The 21265-nt window shown below is 45.4% G+C and overlaps 1 protein-coding gene across 1 annotated transcript in view; it reads right to left on the bottom strand.

Annotated features, from left to right (window-relative positions):
* Tgm6 (transglutaminase 6) overlaps positions 1–21265 on the bottom strand; it is a 31486-nt gene that overhangs the window by 1203 nt on the left and 9018 nt on the right. The window contains exons 4-13 of the mRNA XM_015506124.2: positions 21064–21182; positions 20499–20627; positions 18490–18667; positions 17881–18019; positions 16824–16927; positions 16507–16749; positions 14463–14804; positions 4912–5066; positions 4501–4634; positions 1–3318 (exon numbers count right to left, since the gene is read on the bottom strand). The exon at positions 1–3318 is cut by the window's left edge and continues 1203 nt beyond it. Coding sequence (XP_015361610.1) covers positions 3165–3318; positions 4501–4634; positions 4912–5066; positions 14463–14804; positions 16507–16749; positions 16824–16927; positions 17881–18019; positions 18490–18667; positions 20499–20627; positions 21064–21182 — 1697 coding nt within the window. The 3' untranslated portion in view covers positions 1–3164. The remainder of the gene's footprint in view (positions 3319–4500; positions 4635–4911; positions 5067–14462; positions 14805–16506; positions 16750–16823; positions 16928–17880; positions 18020–18489; positions 18668–20498; positions 20628–21063; positions 21183–21265) is intronic.

The raw sequence follows: 21265 nt of genomic DNA, 5'->3' as shown, positions 1-21265 counted from the left end.
CGCCCCGCCCTCCCAAACTGCAGATTCCTGGTCAAAACAATTGTCCTTATTTTAAGCTGTAGTTGTTGGGTGATTGGTTGCATAGTCGTTGGAACACAGCAACTGTGTAGAGCAGAAGCCCCCCAGCCAGGACACTGTGACCGTGACACCACACCACTCCAGTGCCCTCTGACCTTCCCTCCATCCTGATCTTCTAAGAGCCAAGTCCCAGGAGGCAGCACGTGACTGGGTCAAGGTGCTCAGCTCAGGCTCTTTGGGGACAGGTTGAAGAAGACTTGATGTGTTTCAGCCTGAAGAACAGGAAGGGGCTGTGGGAGACAGGAGCCAAGAGCTGCCCGCCCTACCAGGGAAAGCGACCTCCTACAGAGCCCCTGGGAAAGCCATGCTGTGGTTTGGGCAAGTGGGGGGACATTATGGGAAGTAGTGGAAGCTTTAAGAGATGGGGCCTCGTTGAAAGTCTTGTGGTCACATAGGATATGCCGCTGAAGGGGATATTGGGACCCTGGCCCTTCCTTTTCCTCGATCACTTCCTGGCTGCCATGAGGCAAGCAACTTTGTTCTAACACATGTTCCCTTCCATGATGTGCTGCCTCACCATAGGCCCAAGAACAACAGGCCAATTGATCATGGACTGAAACCTGTAAAACTGTGAGGCAAAAATCAACCTTTCTCCTTTGTAAGTTGATTATCTCAGGCATTTTGTTATAGAAACAGGAAACTAACATAACTCCCAAACTTACATGTCTGTTTTGTCTGCCTGTAACATTTTCTCAGACTTTTGCATAGCTGCCTCTTCACATACAATAAACACAGAGGCTATGAGTGCATTCTCTGATAGCCTAACTTCAAATACTACACCGGTTACTTAAGTGCTGTGCAGTTGTGTGCAAGTGATTTAACCTCTCTGTGCCCCAGTTTCCTTATTTGAAAAGAGAAAAGAATAATAGGAACTATTTCATCCAGTTAGTTATATGAATATTAAGTAAATTAATCTGTGTAAAGCACCTGAAACAGTTCCTAGCATGCATACTACTTTAGATTTTAATCAGTTTTTATTGTTATTAAAATTTTAGCCTTCTCAGAGAGACCTTCTCAGATTCCTCTTTATAAAATAGGGCTATCCTAACCCCATCACTTGAGGAGAAGGCTGTCACTTTATTTTCTTTCTGGCACTTATCACCATATTTAATGAGCTTATTTATTTAAAAATTATTTACTTGTTTACTCTTATTTCTCTTTGCTTCTCGTGACTTTTAAAAGGTCATGATTTAACACCTGCCTCCAGCAGCTAGAGGGTAAACCCTTGTGAGCATGAGCCTGGGGAACACATGTCACCATCCTGTCCTTGGGATTGAACAGAAGCAGGTTGAGGACACAACCCAGATCCCCTTCCTGGAGGACTCTGTAGCCCCCACTGGTAGGAGAGCTGCCCGTCAGCTGTCACGGATTCAGGGACAGTCCCAGCTGCAGAGAGAGGTCTCACCCTAAGTCCTGGGCAATCAGTGACCGATGGTCCACCATCTCAGCCCAACCAGAAAACTGTGACAGGCCACAGCGGCTCCAGAGCTGCCTGCGGGGTCCCTGGGGCTGTCGAGGGGCAGTGTCACGGTCCGACTCCTCCCTCTGCCCCCTCCTGCTTTCCCTAACTCTCTTTCCTGGGTGTTGATCCCTGGGATCCCCCTGAATCAGCATCCTGCACCCCAAACTGCACCTCAGGACCAGCTTCCTGGGACTCTCTCCCTACGCTGCTGAGCTTGAGGAAGACCCGCTGCTGTTGGCAGTCACTGGAGGAACAGAGCATCTGGAGATCCCCGGGGACACCCTCCTGGCCGACTTGCTGAGCCTTCTGTGGGACAGAGTGTCCCTTTTCCTGGGAGTGATACATGTTGACTTCAATCTCAAAGAAGTGGCTGCCTGCCCTGCACCTCCCGCTGATCCTCCCATATGGAGCCAGCATCAAAAACCCAGGTTTGGAAAGAGGATCTTGGAACAGAGGCAGCCCAAGAGCTTCTCCAAGCTCATGTTCCATAGGATCATCAGAGAAGAGCCTCCTTATGGGGCCCCAAGGACCACCCACCACACTGTGCGCTTGCCCGACCTGCTTTGTACAAAGCCCCCTACATCGATTATGCTCCACTGAATTGTATCCAGGAGGCCTCTCACCGCAGATGAGTCTGTGTTGCTGTTGTTCAGATGACTTAAATTATATCATTGATTTTAATTTCTTGGACTATCTAGAAAATTTCGGAACAGAATTTCATATCTAAGTTCATTGATCTCCAGGGCCTGATGGTATCTATCTGGTCCTTGGTGTCCTGTTTCGACTCCAAGCACACGATGTGCATGTGGTGCAGGCTGCTGGGATGTTTTGCAGAAGCGGCGCTGTTTGGGCGCCAAAGAAAGAAATGTCAGGCCTAGCTGGAAAGGTCAGTGAGCTCCTTGATCCTAACCGGATCAGATCTGGGGCTACAGAGTTCAGAGGAATACAATCCATTGGATGGACCCTTCTTTATCTTTTTCAGCTGCTTTCTGGATTCTGCCCCTTGAATCCAGAGCCTTCATCTCCCCTGAGGGAAAAATCTCTCGATGTTTAAAATCTAATGCTTTTCAGGAACATGACTTTGGCATAAGGCAGGGCAAGTAGCAATATGCAGGACGAGTCTGCCTCCAGGTGCCCTGGGCCCAGCCAGGCCCCTCCTCTCTGCAGTGGGAGTGTTGAGGGATGCTTTAGCTTCCGGCTCTAACATCTGGGCTCTCTGTCAGGCCTGGGGGAGGACGGCTGGGTCTGGATGTGGCGAGGGCATTTGAAGGGTTGAGAGAGACACAGGGACAGGTGAGCTGGAGGGGCAAAGAGGCCACAGCAGAGTGGGCCAGGGTGACTGGGACTCTCGGAGGTGTCAGTCTCCCAGCCAGGGGCATGATGAGAAGGGGGAGAGGATCCCTAGGTTCTTACTTCACCTATTTGTCCAAAAGGTTCAGGATGAATGAGTCCAAACCTCATCTTACAGATGAGGACCTCCACCCAGAGAGGGAAGGGCTTTGCCTAAACTCACAGAGTAGGGCAGAGACTGAAGCAGGACTGACCCAGGCCTCTCGGCTCCCACAGAAAGGTGGCGAGGAGCAAAACAGGGGCCGAATGCTCCCCCTCAGTCCCTGAGGGTCTGTCATTTGGCTGTGGCCACGTCAACAATCACAAAGCCCTTGATGTCCGGGAAGTGGTGACTGACGAAGTCCACCTGAAGCTGCCTGGGGCCACTCTTGGATGGGGTGATGTTGAACTGGACCAAGGCCTTCTCCTGGGGCTGCAGGCTGGGCACCCTGGAGGACAGGGAAGGAGGGGAGGCAGGCCATCAGTCCTCTCTCCGTCCTGAGTCTGGCCTGCCAGCCCACGGCTCCCCAGGGCCTTCAAGATCAATTTCACCTGGTGGCTTAACGTCCAAGCCTCATTAACATGTTTCCAGATCAATCTTCCCTGCGGGCTTCAGCCAGTTAATCTCCTCCTGGTGCCTGAACAGACCTCACCCTCCCCAGGCTTTCTCTCTAGCGTTCCTCCTGCCTCCCATGCCCTCCCATGCCCACCACACCCACGGCCCACACCAGGCTTCCCTTCTCCGGGAGGCCTTCCCTGACTGTCCCAGCCACAGACACCTCTGCCTGGAAGCCCTCCTAACCTCTTGGTACCAGAAAAGCTCCTCATTTCATCACCTAAGGCCCAGCTCAAATATTCACTGGTACTTCTCCCTGGGCCCACGACACCCTGACTCAGGGCTGCCTCTGATCTCCTGGACCCCGGGGATCTACCCCTCTGTTTGCAGAAATCACTCTTCTCACGGGAAAGACCATCTGTCCCTGAGGGTCCTTCTGCAGGCAGAACCCCAGGGGTTCATCTTGGTGTTCCTGACCCTTTGCACAGGGCTTAGAGCTGGTCCATATGATCAGGAACAGTGTGAGTACAGGGTGAATGACCAGCGCTGGACAATGAATCAACAAATGAGCAGAACTCAAGGGAGTGGACAGAGGAACGCAGAAATGAATGAATGAGAGGGTGAGCGAGCCAATCACCACTGAGTGCAGTAGCGGAACGAATAGTGGAAGGAGTGAGTGAAAATGTGAACAAAAGTGACGACAGGAATGAGCGACCCAGTGAATGACAGGTCAGCGGGTGGGAGAGAGAATATGAATGAGTGAGACGGGTGAGTGTGTGGCTGAGGAAATTAATGATTAAGTGGATAAAAGCTGATGTGTCTTGTTCTTGGGGGTTCAGAATCTCTCCTGTTCCCCTCCCAGTTGTTTCTCCCCGGTCCATCCTAGGAGGAAGGCAGCCCTTCTCCCTAGCAGCCCTGGATCTGAATTTTGAACCTGTGGAAAGATGCTTCAAGGACTTGAACTTGGGCATACTGTCTGTTCACCTAGGGCTTTGTGCACAGTAGATGCTCATGAATGCCAGTATGAAAGTGCTCCCTTGCTTTCTGGGCTCCCTTAGTCCAGGGTGGCACTTACTCTATGCTGAGCTGTCCTTGGAGAAGGCCACTGCCCTCCACCATCAGCACACCATCCTCCACTTTCTCCAAGAGGGGGTTGACCACCGTCACTTCCACTGTAACGGCCACCCCCACGGTGGCTGGGCCCAGCACCTGGAAGGGCAACACCCATGAGCTGTCCCTTCTCCTCACCATCCCTCCAGGAACCCCGTGGTCCTGGCTAGGTCAGAAGTTGGGGCCCTGGTCATGACCATCCTGCCTGCACCCACTCCTCCCTGGCACCCACCAGACCCATCCCCTGCATCCCCACCTCTCCCCCTCACCCTTGGGAGCTGAAGTTGGTGTTAATGGCACGAGCTCCCTAGTTTTTGATGTCCTCCCCCCAGATTTGAAGTGGGCCTACTGGGAAGGTAGATGTGACAGAAGCCACCTTGATGGTGATGAAGTCCTCCAAGGTAATGTCCTTCTCCACCAGGAGCTTCTCTCCTTTGGAGACAAAGCACATGGCAGCCAATAGTATCTTCTTATCTTCCGTCAGGTCTTCTTTATACTGAGAGTAAGATATTGCTACTGGAATCTTCTTCTCTGGAAAAGAAAGCAGAGGTGGGAGGTGGGGGCTTGATGTTTTTCTTCAATGGTACCCCCAAGGGGAAGGAATGCCCATCAATAGCTATACCCTTTCTGGTCCTGGCAACCATCCTGAGAAAGGCATTATTCTCTTGAGTTCATAGATGAAGAAACCTGAGGCTCAGAGAGGGTAATTTTTTTCCCCCAAAGCCTCATAGCAAGTTTATCAAGGAGCCAAGATGAGAAAAAATTCAAATTCAGGCCAGTAAGCTACTGTAACACCGGATTATCTCTCTAAGAGCATCCAGAGACATATCTGAAATTTTCTCTAGTTATTCAAGATGGCAATCTCTCAGTTCATCAACCATTCCATTAGGAATTCAGTCACTGTTTATTGACCACCTACTATGTGCCAGGCACAGAGAAGAAGGAAACCAAAGACTGCCTCAAATTTCCAATCCAATGAGACCCACTTCCTCACAACTTCTCTAAAACTTCCTTCTCCAGAAAGGGCTAGTCCCAGTCAGTCCTAGTAGCTGTGGGAAGGCTTCACTGACACTCCTTCTCAGTCGTCTTAAGTTTTCTGAGCTCCCATGGTCCTGGGTGTCTCTGTCTCCTTCTCACCAGGCATAAACACCCTCCCTAGGTATTCTCTTCTTAAGCGTATGAATTGCCACAAACCATGTGTGACCATTATATTTGTGTTTTTTGACCAATATGTATTTTTTTTCTTTTAGGTGTAATGTGCCCTTTTGGTTTGCTCCAGGCCCCACTCTATTGCTCTGCCACTGCTTTCTTTATCTCTCTTTTCTTCCTGACCCTGGTGGCATCTGAGTTTTGAACTTGTGGAAAGATGCTTAAAGGACTTGAACTTGGTGCATACTTTCAGCCACCTAGGACTTGCCTCAGTAGATGCTCCTGAATGCCAGTGTGAAAGTGCTACCTCGTCTTTTGGGCTCCCTTAGTCCAATAAGTTTTTACCGGAAAAGCCTTTACAACAATATTAGCAATAATTCATTATTTTAAAAGTTAACTTTCACTAATGGATTAAAGCATGCTGGGTACTTTGAAGCACTTTCATGGATTAACTGATTTAATCTTCATAACAATTCCATGAGCAAATATGATTACTATCATCCCCAACTGATTGAAATATAAAAATAAGGACAAATACCACCAACCATTATATATTTGTTAGGTGTTAGGAATTATGTTATGTAATTATAATTATATATAACATAATTTGTTCCTTGCATGGTGATAGACCATGGCTCCTCACGTGGTCCTGGGACCAGACACATCAGCATCATCTGAGATGTTAGAAATGCAAATCCCCAGTTCCAGCATAAAGAGCCACCATATGCCACCATGATAGGATGGACAGAGCTTTGAACACCAGTTCAGACTCTGGGAGAAAGGAAGAGAAGGGTGAACTATCACAGTGTCCAGACCAGAGCTTCCTGAAGTTGTTTAAGTCACGGACTCCATGAACCACCCTAGGAAAGCTGAGACTCTTTCCCTAGAAGAGTGATTCTCAACAGCACCATCCATCAACCCGACACAACTGACAGCCTTCGAATACATCACCAAACAACAGCAGAACACACATTCTTCTCAAGATCACATGGAACATTCACCAAGATATATCCCATTTTGTGCCATAAATAACACATTAAAGACTTTTAAAAGAATAGAAATCAGCCCCGTGTGTTGCCAGAAGCCACTCTGTCAAGGCTGGAAGTTAGCTCTGAATACAAACACCTGTTAGCTCTGAATACAAACACCTGTTAGCTCTGACCAGCAGGTGAAAGTCCCGGGGGCCAGAGGAGTCCAGCATCGATATGCTCTTATGTTTTTTTAAAAAAATGTTTAATTTTAATTTATTTGTGGTACCAGGGATTGAACCCAGGGGTGCTTAACCACTGAGTCACAGGTACGGCCCCTTTGAGTTGCTTAGGGCTTTGCTAAGTTGCTGAGGCTGGCTTTGAATTTGTGATCCTCCTGCCTCAGCCTCCTGAGCTACTGGGATTATGGCGTGTGCCATTGCATCTGGCTTCAACATGCTTTTAAATGAAGAGGATAAAGCTGACCACATTAGAGAGAGCAAGAGATGCCTATAAATTGCAACACCATGGAAATTAGACCTCACAGATACAAAGTCTTTATCACCTTCTCCAAATACAATAAGGGAAGATGATTTTGTAGTTTATGCGTTATCTTGTCTACCCCAATGAAGAGCTATGGGGGAGTATGTGAGGAAGAATCAGGGACCTAGTTACTACCAATTGCACTGGCGATTCAGAGTCTAGAGCCATGCTCACAGCATAGGAATCCTGAGCCCACTTCTGAACAGTTTGCAGATTTAAAAAAATTTACATTTCTCCATGTCTGCCATTCCCCATCAGTAAATAATTTAATTCAATGGCAAACATGGCATTGAGCTTCCTCTAGGAAGCTCTAGGAAATTGGGTTGTGGAAACACTGAGTCCTCCCCCTTCTTGTGGGTCCTTTCCCTGCCCTGGGTGACCTGCAGCATCCCATGATTCCACATGGCCACATGTCTCCGCTTCTGAATGCACTTTTGTCTGCAGGCCTTAGCACTCTCCCATCAGGAGGTAAATGTACACTCCTTCCTGTTGAATCTGGACTGACCTAGGAGCCTGTTTGAACCAACAGATGATCATGGAAGTGGTACTGTACACCTTCCAAAATTGGGACTTAAGAGATGGGCAGCTTCTCCCTTCTCCTTTTGAAATACTCCTTCCTGGAACCATTGTACCATCTCATGTCTTTGCACTTTTGCAATGTAGGTCTCCTCCCCACTCCAAGAACTTGTCCCCAGGTCCCTTTCTACTTCTAGTAGCCTTCCTTGATGACTTCCCTTCCTGTCCCCACTCTCTGCAGGGTGGTTTTCCATCCCCCAAGATCCCCACACCACATAGCAGCTCTAAGCACATCATCCTGATAGTGTCTGTTGTCTTCCCATTTCTCCATAATCTCCTGGGCGAGACACAAATTCTTCATTTTATCTGTTTTTATTGTCTTGATATGCAATGAGAATTCAATGAATGCTTACTTAATAAACTAATAAAATATGGATAAGAACCCCTGCAAAAAAAAAAAAAAAAGAAAAACACAATAGAAATCATATCATGTATGCTCTCAGACCACAGTGGACTCAAACTAGAAATCAATAACAGAAAGATAGCTGGAGAATACAAAATACTTTGAAATTAAACAACACAAAGAAGAAAGCTCAAGATAAAGTTTAAAATATTTTGAACTAAATGAAAATAAAAGTAAAACACTTCAAAGTTTGTGGGATGCAGTGAAAGCAAAACTAAGAAGGAAATTTTTATCATTCAAAGCAGATAGTAGAAAAGAAGGAAGGCTTAAAATCAATAACCTCAGCTTTCACTAGGAAACTACAAAAACTAAATCCAACATAAGCAGAAGAAAAGGAATAATAAAAATCAGAGCTGAAATCAATGAAATTGAATGCAGGAAATCAATGGAGAAAACCAACAAAACCTACAGCTGATTGACAAGATCAATAAAAGCAATGAGTTTCTAGTCAGGCTAAGGGGGGGGGGAAGACACAAGTTACTAATATCAGAAGGGACACTACTATAGATCCCATGGACATTAAAAATTGTTGAGGAATTTGTGGAAACTATATGCCCTCAAATTTGATAATCAAAAATGGTTAATTTGATAACCAAAACCCTTGAAAATTTCAATAACCTATCAAAACTCACAGAAAGAGAAGCAGACAATTAGAATGCATCTATATCTATTAAAGAAATTGAATCAAGCTGGGTATGGTGGCACATACCTGTAATTCCAGCAATTTGGCAGGCTGATGAAGGAGGAATGCAATCCAAGGCCAGCCTCAGCAACTTTATGAGACCCTGAGTAACTTAGTGAGACCCTGTCTCAAAATAAAAAATAGGGCTGGGGATGTGGTTCAGAGATAAAGCACCTCTGGGTTCAATCCCCCTTACCATAAAAAAATAAATTGAATCAGTATTTAATATCTTTCCAAACAGAAAGTACCAAGCCTTGATTTCTTTGCTAAGTAATCAAGGAAGAAATTACCAATTCAATCTCTTTCAGAAGATGGAAGCAGAGGAATACTTCCTAATGCATTCTGCGAGACCAGCATAACCCTAATATCAAAATCTAGCTAAGACATTACAAAAAAAGAAAACCAAAGACCAATAGCTTTTATGAACACAGATGTAAAGTCCCTCAACAAAATATTAACCAATAAAATCCAATAATGTACAAAAAGAATTACACATCACAATCAAGTGGGGTTTATTCCAGGCATACAAAGCTAGTTAAATATTTGAAAGTCAATTAATGTAATCTACCAAATCCACAGAAGAAAATCACACGATTGTAACAACAGATGCATAAAAAGAATTTGAGAAAATGCAACACCTGTCCATGATAAAAAAAAAATTCTCAGCAAACAAAGAACAGAGGTGAACTTCCTCAACTTGTTAAAGAACATCTATGAAAAAATCTATAGCACACAGCAAACTCAATGGTAAGAAATTAGAAGCTTTCCCTTCAGGATCAGAAACAAGACAAAGATTCTCTCTTGCCATTCCTTTTCAACATCATAGTAGACATCCTAGCTATTGCAATAAGATAAGAAAAGGAAATAAAAGGTATACAGATTGGGGGAAAAAAGCAGTGTTTGCTTATAGATGACATGATCAATTATGTAGAAAATCTTAACAAATAAAAACTTCCAATTATAGTAAGATTATAAAATATAAGATTAATACACAAAAGTCAACCACTTTCCTATGTACCATAAATGAACAACTGGAATTTGAAATTAAAGACACAATACCATTTATGTTAGCACCCCTCAAAATTAAATACTTAGGCATGAATCTAAAAAATATGTTCACTATCTATGTAATGAAAACTAAAAACTCTGGGAAACAAATCAAAAAACTAAATAGTTGGAGAAATATTTTAAGCTCATTATTCTCAAGATGTAAGTTCTTCCTAATTTTAATCTATAGATTAAATGCAATTTACATCAAAAGTATTATTTTGTAGGTCCTGAGAAGCTACTGTTTTTGAGACTTGATTCTATGTTGCCCAAGCTGGTCTAGAATCAGTGGGTTCAAGTGATTCTCCCCACTCAGCCTTCTGAGTAGCTGGGATTATAGGCCTGTGCCACCTCACCTGGATCTTGCTAAACTCATTCTAAAGTTTATGTGGAGAGGCAAAAGACTCATAATACTTAATGCACTACTAAAGGGGAGTACTAAGTAGGAGGAACTGGCCCTGTCCCACTTGAAGAGTTACTATAAAGCTTCAGGAATCAAGGCAGTGTGGCTGGAGAAAGAACAGACAAATAGATCTATGGAACAAAGTAGAGTTCAGAAATAGACGTGCACCAATATAATCAACTGATCTTTGACAAAGGAGCAAAGGAATTATAAAGAAATAAAAGTCTTTTCAAATGGTACTAGAACAACTGGATATCCACCTGTGGGGGAGGGGGAGGAAAGGGAAAAAAGGATCTAGATACAGACTTCACATTTTCCCCCAAATTTTCTCAAAATGAACATACATTTAAATGTAAAATGCAAAATTACAAACTCCTCAAGATAGTAAGAGAAAATCTTGATGACCTTGTGTTTGGTGGTGACTTTTTACATACAACAATACAATCAAGCCTAAAGGCTTGATTCATGAAAAGAAAACATTGGCAGGTTGGATTTTATTAAAATTAAAAACTCTGCCTTGCAAAATGCACCATCAGGAGGTTATGAAGACAATCCACAGACCTGAAGAAAATATTTGCAAAAGACATGCCTGATGAAAGACTGTTACTCAAAATACACAAAGATCTAAAACCCGATAATAAGAAAACCCAAATAAGAAAACAAACAACCCCAATAAGAAAGGAGCAAAGATCTAGAAAAATATATGGATGACAAACAAATGTATGAAAAGATATGCAATTTCATATGTCATTAGGGGATTACAAATTGGAACAATGAGATACTATTTCACATATATTACAAAGCAATGCTCCCCAACACACCACAACACAGTCTAGGAAATTCTCATTCATGCTGGTGGCAATGCAAAATGACACAGCCACTATGGTGAACAGTTTGGCAGTTTCTTACATAACTGAACAAACACTTATCATATGATCCAGCAATTGAGTTCCTGGAATGTATGCAAACAAATGGAAAACTTATCCACACAAAAACCTGCACAGGAATATTTCTATGGTTTGGGTATGGTGTAAGTGTGTCCCTCCTAGGGTTCCTGTATTTGAAGCTTGGTCCCCAGGTGGCAGTATTGGGAGGAGGTGAGACCTTTAAGAGGTGAGTTCTAGTGAGAGGTCCTTACATCACTAGGAGTGTGTTCTTCAAAGGGATTATGGGACCCCAGTCTTTCTTGCTGCCTGTTTTGGGCTACACTCTCTCTTCCTGCATGGCTCTGCCATTTGTCATGGGGCCATTACCAGAGCTTGCACTATGCTATCTGGATTTTCAGCCTGTAGAACTATGAACTAGATAACTCTCTTTTCTTCCTTTATTTTTATTTTTATTTTTTGTGCAGTGCTGGGATTGAACCTAGACTCTGTACATGCTAGGCAAGTGCTGTACCTCCGAGCTACACCTCTAGCCTTAAATCTTTTTTTTTTATAAAGTTGACTGACCTCAAGCATTTCATTGTGGTAATGCAAGACAGACTAATACAGATATTTACAGCAGATTTATTCATAAACACCCCAAATTGGAGGCAACCAAGATGTTTTTCAGTAGGTGCATGGATAAAACCTGTACATCCATATAATGGAATACTTATGATTCAGTATTCTCATTCAGGAAATAAGACATCAAGAGACCAAGACACAAAACCTAACAAAACACATATAAATACATATTGCTAGGGAAAATAATGCAATCTGAAAAGGCTATAAAGGGTATGATTCCTGCTATATGATATTCTGGATAAATAAAAAACGGCAACAATTAAAAGATCAATGGTTGCCTGGGATGCAGGGAGTAATGACAGAGAGATAAATAGGTGAAGCACAGTGAATTTTTAGGTTAGAAAAACTATTTTGTATGTTTCTCTAATACTGGATACAGGCTATTATACATTTGTCAGAACCCATATAACATATAACATTAAGAGGGAACCCTAGTGTAAACTATGTACTTTATCAGATGATCCAGCAATTGAGGTCCTGGAATTTATGCAAATAAATGGAAAATAACATGTCAACACTGGTTTGTCCATCCATGGTAACAAGTAACACTATACCAATGCAAGATGTTAGGAGAAGAGTGGTGGTGGTTCAGCGGGTAGGAGGGAACTCTCTGTACTTTCTGCTCAATTTTTCTGTAAACATAAAACTGCTAAAAGATAAAGTCTATTTATTTAAAAATGAGTTATATATTTTAATTAATTATATGACTTAAGAGTCATATCAGTTGGCTTAAGAATATCATTTTGTAAATCTGTTCTAACAAAAATAGTCAAAATCCAGAAGAAAAAAATGGATTTTTTTTTTTGCACCAAGATGTTTACTTAGTTCTATTTTTAATAGCAATAAGCTGGTAATTACCCCAAAGAAGAGGAAAGATAAATCATTATATATTTATTCAAATATTACACATCTATTAAAATGATGTTTATGAAGAGCTTATAAAAATATTTAAATTACTTTGTAATATGAAAATCAGGCCACTAATAAATATTTGCAATATTTAATTAGAACTATGTTTTTTTTCCAAAGGCAAACAGGCATTAACAATTTGGAAGGGAAAACCTGTTAACAGTTTGTAGGTGGGTGGCAAGATCAGAGGCGATTTTTCTCTTTTACTCTTGAAATCTTTAATGAATATGTATTACTTTCAACATGAAAAAACATTGCTAAAAGCCAGGGGAAAGTGTATGTTAATTAATATTTCATTATGAAGTGTTATTTTGTGATTTAGCTTTTGTGACAAAAAGAGCTAAAAAATGTGTGAAGCCCCCTTCATATGTTTTCATGCCCTGTCAAAATCCAAAGGTTCACTTATCAGAAGCTGGTCTAGAGAAACAGCTTCAATTAAACAAAGTCGAACTGATGCTTTAGAGTTCAGAGAGCTTGTGAAAGAAGAAAGAGGGAGAGGGCGAGAAAGGGAGAGAAAGAAAGGAGACAGAGAAGGAAAGAGAGGGAGAGAAACAGACAAAGAGCAAAGGACAGGGAGGGAGAGAGAGGAAGGGAGAAAGTGAGAATAATCAAAGAAAAATCAAATAGGATACATTTAGTAAATCCTATCAAGTATGATATGTCTATGAAAAACAGTTCATTGATATATATATATTAAATATTTATTACATATATAAAATATGTATTAAATATTTTTAATTGTAGATGGACACAATACCTTTATTTAATTTATTTATTCATTTTTTTATGTGGTGCTGAGGATCCAACCCAGTGCCTCATATGTGCTAGGCAAGCACTCTACCACTGAGCCACAATCCCAGGCCCCTTTGATATATTTTTAAAAAGCAATAAAGTCAGATAAATTTATACAAAAACCTTCCAAAGGACTGGCACTATTCTATTTTGTGGTGAAACATCTAGGATGAATCTTAGGCCAATACACCATCAGGCATGGACTGAGCCGCCCACTGCATATCCCCTAGTCAAGGGACTGCAGGGGGTTGAGGCAGGTGTGCCAGGAGTCTAGCATCCCTGACCTGGAATCCTGGCTTTACCACTTTCCTGCACTTGATCAGGAGTGTCTCCAAGGCGGGGTTGCCTGGGTTTGGGTCCTTCCACTACATGCATGGACTGTGTGACTTTGGACTCTGGATGTGAGTTTCGTCCTTGGAGTGACCCAGCTACCATCTGTGCCTATGCATGTGGTTGTGGGTCTCTGTCTTTGCATCAGAACTCTCAGGATGGCCTGTCACACAGAAGCACCTAAGGAACATCTCTTTCTGGTCCTCTCCTCCCACACAGAATACATGGAGCCAGATGGGCTCCAGAATTTTTTTTGGATTTTAGAAAAGTAACACAAGGCATATGCCATACATTTTGACCAGCTTCCAGACTGTGTTGATTCAGCCTGTAAACATTCACATTCATCGGGATGAGACAGAGACTATAAATCGCCTCACCACCAGGTCAGTTTGCCACCAGAGGACGGGGACTTTCATTACTATTATTATCATTTGCCCCTCTAAGCTTCAAGTTCTCTCATCTGCAAAGTGGGGCCAAGAGGAAAGGCATTGAGCACAAAGCTCAGGAATGTCCCCTTCCTTCTTGGGAATGGGCGTAGAACCAGGGGCGCCCATGCCACCCTCAATCCTTGCAAAAGGGGGTGACTTAGCGGGGTCCCAAAAAGCCAGGGTTCTCACCTTCCTGCGGACCCAGCTTCACCGCGTGGGACTCGTGCAGGATCTCGGCCACAGGCCTGCGGGTATAGAGGATGGTGGCGCCGCTCAAATTGACTTGGACTCGCTGGGCCCGAGAGGTGAGGTTGGTCAAGCACAGAGCTAGCTGCAGGTCGTGACCCAGCACTGGCGGCTCCAGCACCTTGAACTTGCCGGTGATGCTGGGCTTGGTGGCGGGCTCCAGGAGGTCTTCACGCCAGAGACCCCGCCCGCCGGCCCTGCGGATCCACGTCCTCCTCCCCCTGGCTTCCACGCCAAACAGCTTCTTCACGGCCTTGCTGTACACCTGCCTCTCCTTCCGGGACCCTGCAGGGCACCGCACAGATCAGCTGCGAGACCTTCTTCCTTCCTCCTCCTCCGCCTGCAGGGTCCCCCTTCTCCAGGTAGAACTGTCACTCATCACCACTTCAAATTCCCACGGCTCTCGGAGGTCTCAAACTGGCAGCCAGAGAGCCATGTGCAGACCTCAGCCTCTGCCTGTGTGGGGTTCTCTATTTAAATAAATTTATAATCTGCTGCCAATAACTTCAGAGCAGGAAAATTCACATAAAAATGCAGATTTCCAGCTTCTCTGACAACTGGGTGAAAATTCATTATTGTCATTATTACAGGATGTTGGTGTCTTCTGAAGCCATGGCTAAAAGCTTGGGGCAAAAGACCCCCGTTCTAAGCTCCAGAAGGTCCAGCAGGTGGGACCAGCCATCCACTTGCAGGACTTGAGGGAGAGGTGCCCGTGCAGAAGAGGCCTCACCACCCAGCCCCACCTGACAGTCAACTGAGCACCATGTTCCTAGAGATGGGAACTCAGCAAATGTTGGTGGTGTGTGTGTGTGTGTGCACGTGCATGTGCAAGTATACGGTGGTGTCAAAAAGAATCCAAATTAAGGTTTGGGGTGTCTGCAACAGGAAGGGGCCTCTGGTAAAGACTGGCGGTGCCTACCCGAAAAGGATAAAGGAAGCTGGCATATGTTCTCTCTGGGAGGTCTGCTTACCTGCCTTACTTACATGAGCGACGAGAAGAGACCTGGAGGGACAGGCTAGGTGGAGACAGCCAGCCAAGACCTCTCTCCCCAACCCCAGGGGAGGCTCCAGAACAGACCTGTCCCCTCCTGCACAGCAACCTTCCAGGGTTACTGCTTTAGTTTGTACTCAGGGGAGAGGAGGAGACAAGCTCTCATTCCTATTTGAACCCAAACTCTTTTTACTTAATAACATTAATATATATATATATATATATATATATATATATATATATATATAGCTTTAGGTGGACACGATATCTTTATTTTACATTTATATGGTGCTGAGGGTCGAACCCAGTGTCTCATGCATGGTAGGCAAGTGCTCTACCACTGAACCACAATCCCAGCCCCAGTAACATTTTTTTTTAGACAAACAGATGTGGCTGGACACAGATGGATCAGATCACATTTGTGCTCAGGGACCCGTTCCTCCGTGGGAAGGGAAGACTGTCAGAGTATATAGTTGAAGGTGACTATGAGAAAAAAGTACAACCATCTTATTTTTGTACCCCAATAAGTACAGGCTTTTTCACAAACCAGCGGCTAATGAATGGCTCTGGCAGAGGCCTTGACAGATGACAATCAAGAGCTGCTGTCACTTATTTGGAATTATGTCTAGTGCCATGTTTCCTGGGAATTCAATATGAAACATGGGATACTATCATCATCGTTAATAGTAGTGGTAATTACTGTTATCATATGCGAATATTCCTAACAGTGCCTGGCCTAGGTGGAGAGTCAAGGACATGTAGCTGTTATTAGATGCGGAACATCTTCTAACACGGAAGAGTACTTAGCAATCAGAGGAAGCTATTAATTTAACCTAAACAAAGGCACTGGCTCAGAACCCAGGACAATGTCGAATGGAAGCTGTGATTGTCACCAGACATCTGGGAAAGGATCTGGCCCTAGGCTACTGGGAACCAGCCCTCCACAGCCCAAGGGTCATCTGGGGAATTGAATAAAAGCCAGCATGTGGCCCTTACCTTCTGGATACTTGTAGAGGCCTGTGATGTCCACACGGGAGTCACTGCCCACCGCCTTGGTGCTGATGCACCTTCCAATCTTCTTGGTGTCCGAGTACACACGCTCCCGGCTCTCGTCCTCATTCCACAGCCAGGTGATGTAGTCAGCGTTGACCTCCGCAAACACGAAGGGGCCATCGTGGGCCAGGTGCACGTCACCCTCTCGGATGGCAGTGACTGAGGTGGGGCCACACTGGAACACACCTGGGCAGGAGGGGTGGGCGTGAGCAGCAAGGGGAGGAAAAGCAGAGGTCTGGGACTGGCTCTCGGAGCCCTACCTTCGCTTTCTTCCTGGGGTGTGGCATCCAGAACCTGCCAGCCATTGTAAGAGGGGCCCAGGTCCTGCCGGGCAAACCAGCTCTCGTTCCAGACATGGAAATTCCTGCCATAGAGAGAGGGTGGGTGAGGTGGCCTTGCATGAGATCTGAAGTCCTGGGAGGGAAGCCCCTGCTGTAGACCAGCCCATGAGTGCTAAGGCCCCCGCATGTCATTCACTCATTCAACTGTATCCACACAGCACTCACATATGTGTGTGTGTGTGTGTGTGTGTATGTGTGTGTGTATGTATATATCAAGAGCCTGTTCTTCAAGATAAGAGAAATACAACTGCAAATACGACACAGCGTCCTTGCTTTCATGAAAATTAAATTTTAACAAAGGGCACCCATGGGGATACAGGCAGCATTAAGTTAGGAGATAAATGAAACAAATGCTGTGAAGAAAAGAGGGGTTGAGTTAGAGAATAACTGCTGGAGATCTACTCTAGGTAAAAGACATCAGAGGCCAGACCTAAGTGCAAAGAAATTCACCAGAAGAAGAGCGAGGAGAACAGCGATCCAGGCAGAAGGAACAGCACGTGCAAAGGTCTGGAGATAAGACAAAGGTGAGTGTGTTCGAGAAATAGAAAGCAGGTCAATATCTCCCGGGTAGGCAGGATTTAGATGATGGAGAGCTCTGTAGGCCCTGGTAAGAAGTCCCCAGTTTACCTTCAACTCTGTGTGTTTAGGGTGAGAATACAAGTCTAGAAAAAGTGACATCACTTGCACAAGGTCACACAGGAAGGAAGTAGCAGAGAGAAACCTGATTCCTGGTTTGCCTGACTTGGCATCTTCACAGTTGGCCTCAGAACACCTCTTTGGGAGGTCGTTGTCTTGGGAAAAATACCTTGACAAACATTTTGGGGTAAGCAGGGGGACTCTGACAGCCTGGGTGGTGACAGAGGATCCAACATCAGAAAGAAAATTTTGTATGAGGAAAGGAAGGGAGGGCATTTGGGGCTGGGCTGGTTAGACTCTGACCCTGACCCTGACCTTGAGACAGTAGCCCAGGACCCACCACATGCTGTCTTCTGTCAGGTCCTCCAGGGTCCGCCCGAAGGAGTCCACATATTTGTCCACACTCAGGTTTTTGTCAGTGTCGTGGGCCGAGTTGAAGTTGGACACCACTCGTGTCGCAATCCCCAAGCACCTGAGGACTGGAGAGCAGAGAGCTGGGAGGCTCCAGGAGTGGGCTCTGGCCCCCAGCAGGCTGCTCCACCCCATTTCGGGCCACCATCCCCACAGCCTTTGTCTACTGTGGCAGGTGACAGGGTTGAGACTTCCACTCCCTCAGACACCGTCTCCTGTACATTGTCTCAGGGACTTCTGGAGATGCCACTCTGAGCAGGCTCTGAGGCTGGCAAAATCTCAGATGCCACAGAAGAGTGACCATTCACTTTTCTGAGGGGACCCAAAGTCTAAGGGGCCACAGGGCTTGCCCAGGACATTCAATGAGCTAGAGGCAAAGGGAGGACTTTCTGCCAAATAAAAATCAAAAGTCAAGTAAATGAACTGATCTCCTGGTCGTTACCTCCTCACCAATGAAGACAGACTACAGCAATGCAAATATATGTAAATGAATGCAAATAGGGAGCAGGCTGAAGAGAGGGGCACCTCTTTCTGATACCTGTGCACATGACTCCAGCGAAGACCCAGCACTGGCCGTACTTGACTGGTTTGAACCTGCTCTTGAACCATTTCTGCAGGATGGCCACGCTGCCGCGCCAGTGCAGTGGGCTGGTGCCGCTGCCATATTTGCCTTGCCACTGTCCTTGCACGACACCCCAGTCATTGTTGCTGTTCACCTGAGCAGAGGAGACACAGTTCCATGCACCATGCAGGCTTCCCACAGCAGGAGCCCCACCATTATGAAATCATGTCCTACTTGGACCGGCTAGTCAATTGGGGTCACTCCTTGCTTTTCAATTGCCTGATAAGTGGGGGTCTCTGCTGTCTTAAAAGTACCTACATTTTTGGGCTGAGAGCATAGCTCAGGGGTAGAGCAGGTGCTGAGCAGCCATGAAGCCTAGAATTTGATTCCCAGAACCACAAAAACCAAACCAAATCAAACAAAAACTCTACTTTTTGGAACTACTTATAACTTTTAATTATTTTCCATTTGGATACTCTTGTTAAAAATCATCTATAATTCAAAGCATTTCCTATTTTAAATGATTTATATTTCAGGACTGCTAGTGGGTATAGTAATTAGAGAGATAGCTGACATTTATTGAATGCCAGGCTCTTTTCTAAGGATTTTGTTGTTGTTGTTGTTGTTAGCAGGGATTGAACTCAGGGGTGCTTAACAACTGAGCTACACCGAAGCCCTTTTTATTTTATTTATTTATTTATTTTTAATTTTCAGAAAGGGTTATGTTAAGTTGCTTAGGGCCTCACTGAATTTCTGAGGCTGGCTTTGAACTTGTAGTCCTCCTGCCTTAGCCTCCAGAGCTGCTGGGATTATAGGTATGCACCATGGAGCCTGGCTATTCTAAGGATTTTGTTTGTGCTAGTTAACCTTTTAAGTTTATGGTTCTATTTTCCTCCACAGGTTCTATTGTACCCCCCACCCCCCCTTTTTTATGAGAAAACTGAAGTTCAGAGGAGTTCAGGGACTTGACCAAATCATACAGCAAGTTAGTTAAAGGGGTGACCCATGAGTTCAGGACCTGGGTGTGGAGCCTGCACTACTGTCAGCTGGCTGTAATATTCTACTGTATGGGGTTGGCCATTGCTGCTGATTTTCAGAGCGCCAACATCTGTCGGAGGTCTTGAGGTCTTGAGAGCATCCACTATGAGAAGCACAGCTTTGTCCAATTTAGGGATCTCAGATTCCCATCCACTGACCTGAACACCTGCATGGACAGAAAGCACTAGTAGGTCCCTTCACTACCTGTTGTGGAGGGAGTATGTGGCCTGAGGTCAGTTAAAGTGGGCACTCCTCCCATGGAGAGGTGAGGTCTGTCTATGCCTGCTGCTCTTGCGTCTGAGCTGGCCTCAGACTGCATTGACCACTGTCCATTGTGGAAGTGATGCTGGAACAGTTTTCAGGCCCAGGCCTTGAAGCCTGGCAGGGTCTGCTTCCTGTTTTCTTGGAGCAGTTGCTGTGGGTGAAGCCAGCATTGTGTATGAGATCCCCCCACTGTGAGGAAGCCCAAGCTAGCCACGTGGAGAGGCTACATGGGAAGAAGCCGTGATGACTGGCCAGGCTTGGCAATTCCAGCCACCCCGGGCCCAGGACCCTGGTGTGAGAGTGAGGGAGCCATTTTGAACATTCTAGTTCCAGTAGATACTGTGTGGGCAGAAAATAAGGAACTGCTGAGGACCAGAACCAAGGTCCCAGATATATGGTCCCATCAAGTTATCTAAGACATGTGCAGCCACTCAGAAATCCCCAGTTGAAGCATCTTGAAGCAGAGACAAGCCATTCTCATGGTACCCTGCTCAAATTCCTGATCTGTAAATTTTTATACCATTGAGTGTGTGTGTGTGTGTGTGTGTGTGTGTTGGGCGGGGTTTATGTAGCAATAGAGAATTAAAACAAGGGATGAGTTGGGAACCCCTAGGCTGTGGTCCTGGGTTGGCTTAGGGATTCTTGAAGGAGTCTATATATAGGGATAGCAGGGGACTCCTCACCATGGCACTGATGATCCTGGTGACATAGATGGGGTTGTGACGGTGGGACACATCAGTGGCTGGGTCATCTTGGTGACTGGGGCTTCGATCCAGGATGGACAGACAGATATCCAGGATGTCCTCCTCAAACTGCTCCCCAGAGAGGCTGTGTTTAGAGGCTGGAGCCTCACCCATATTCCAGACCTTTCCACAATCCCACCTGATCCCACAGTCACTTGTGTCTATGCAGGGGAGTTTTGTCCTAATCTCGTGCCCTGCCTCCCAGGGACATCACAGAATACCCTCAAGTATCAGAAATCCTTCCTCAGAGAGTTCCTTGGGGAACAAGAAGCTCAACCTTACTCATGCCCTCCCATTCAATACCTCCTATAACTCCCCACTAGGCACAGTGAAGTCACAAACATGATTTGCTTTTGAGCCAAATCTGCCTCCTATGCTCCTTTGGTTTACATGCTCTAAGCATTGGCTCCACTTGACCTCCTAGAAAGGAGTGGACAGCTGGGTTCCTGGGCTGGATTTTCCCATACCCCAGCCCACATCCCCGACTGGCTGCGCCCCTGGAGACCTGCCCGTAGTTCCAGCCCTGCGCTCGGATGTGCTTCTCCACGCCTCGGAATATGATGCCACTGTCGTTGAGCACGTACTCCTGTCTCTCTTCCTCTGAGGCCAGAAATACATCGTCCTCTGAAAAGCAGTCATCAGGCCCAGCGTGGGCTGGGGCTCTGGCCCTGCCGGCCTGGGGAAGGGGCTGCATCAGGGCCAGCAGC

Source organism: Marmota marmota, unplaced genomic scaffold (genome assembly GCF_001458135.2).
Source record: "Marmota marmota marmota unplaced genomic scaffold, marMar, whole genome shotgun sequence".
Taxonomy (NCBI): domain Eukaryota; kingdom Metazoa; phylum Chordata; class Mammalia; order Rodentia; family Sciuridae; genus Marmota; species Marmota marmota.
The sequence above is the reverse complement of the archived record's forward strand: the minus strand, read 5'-3'. Positions and strand labels throughout refer to the sequence as shown.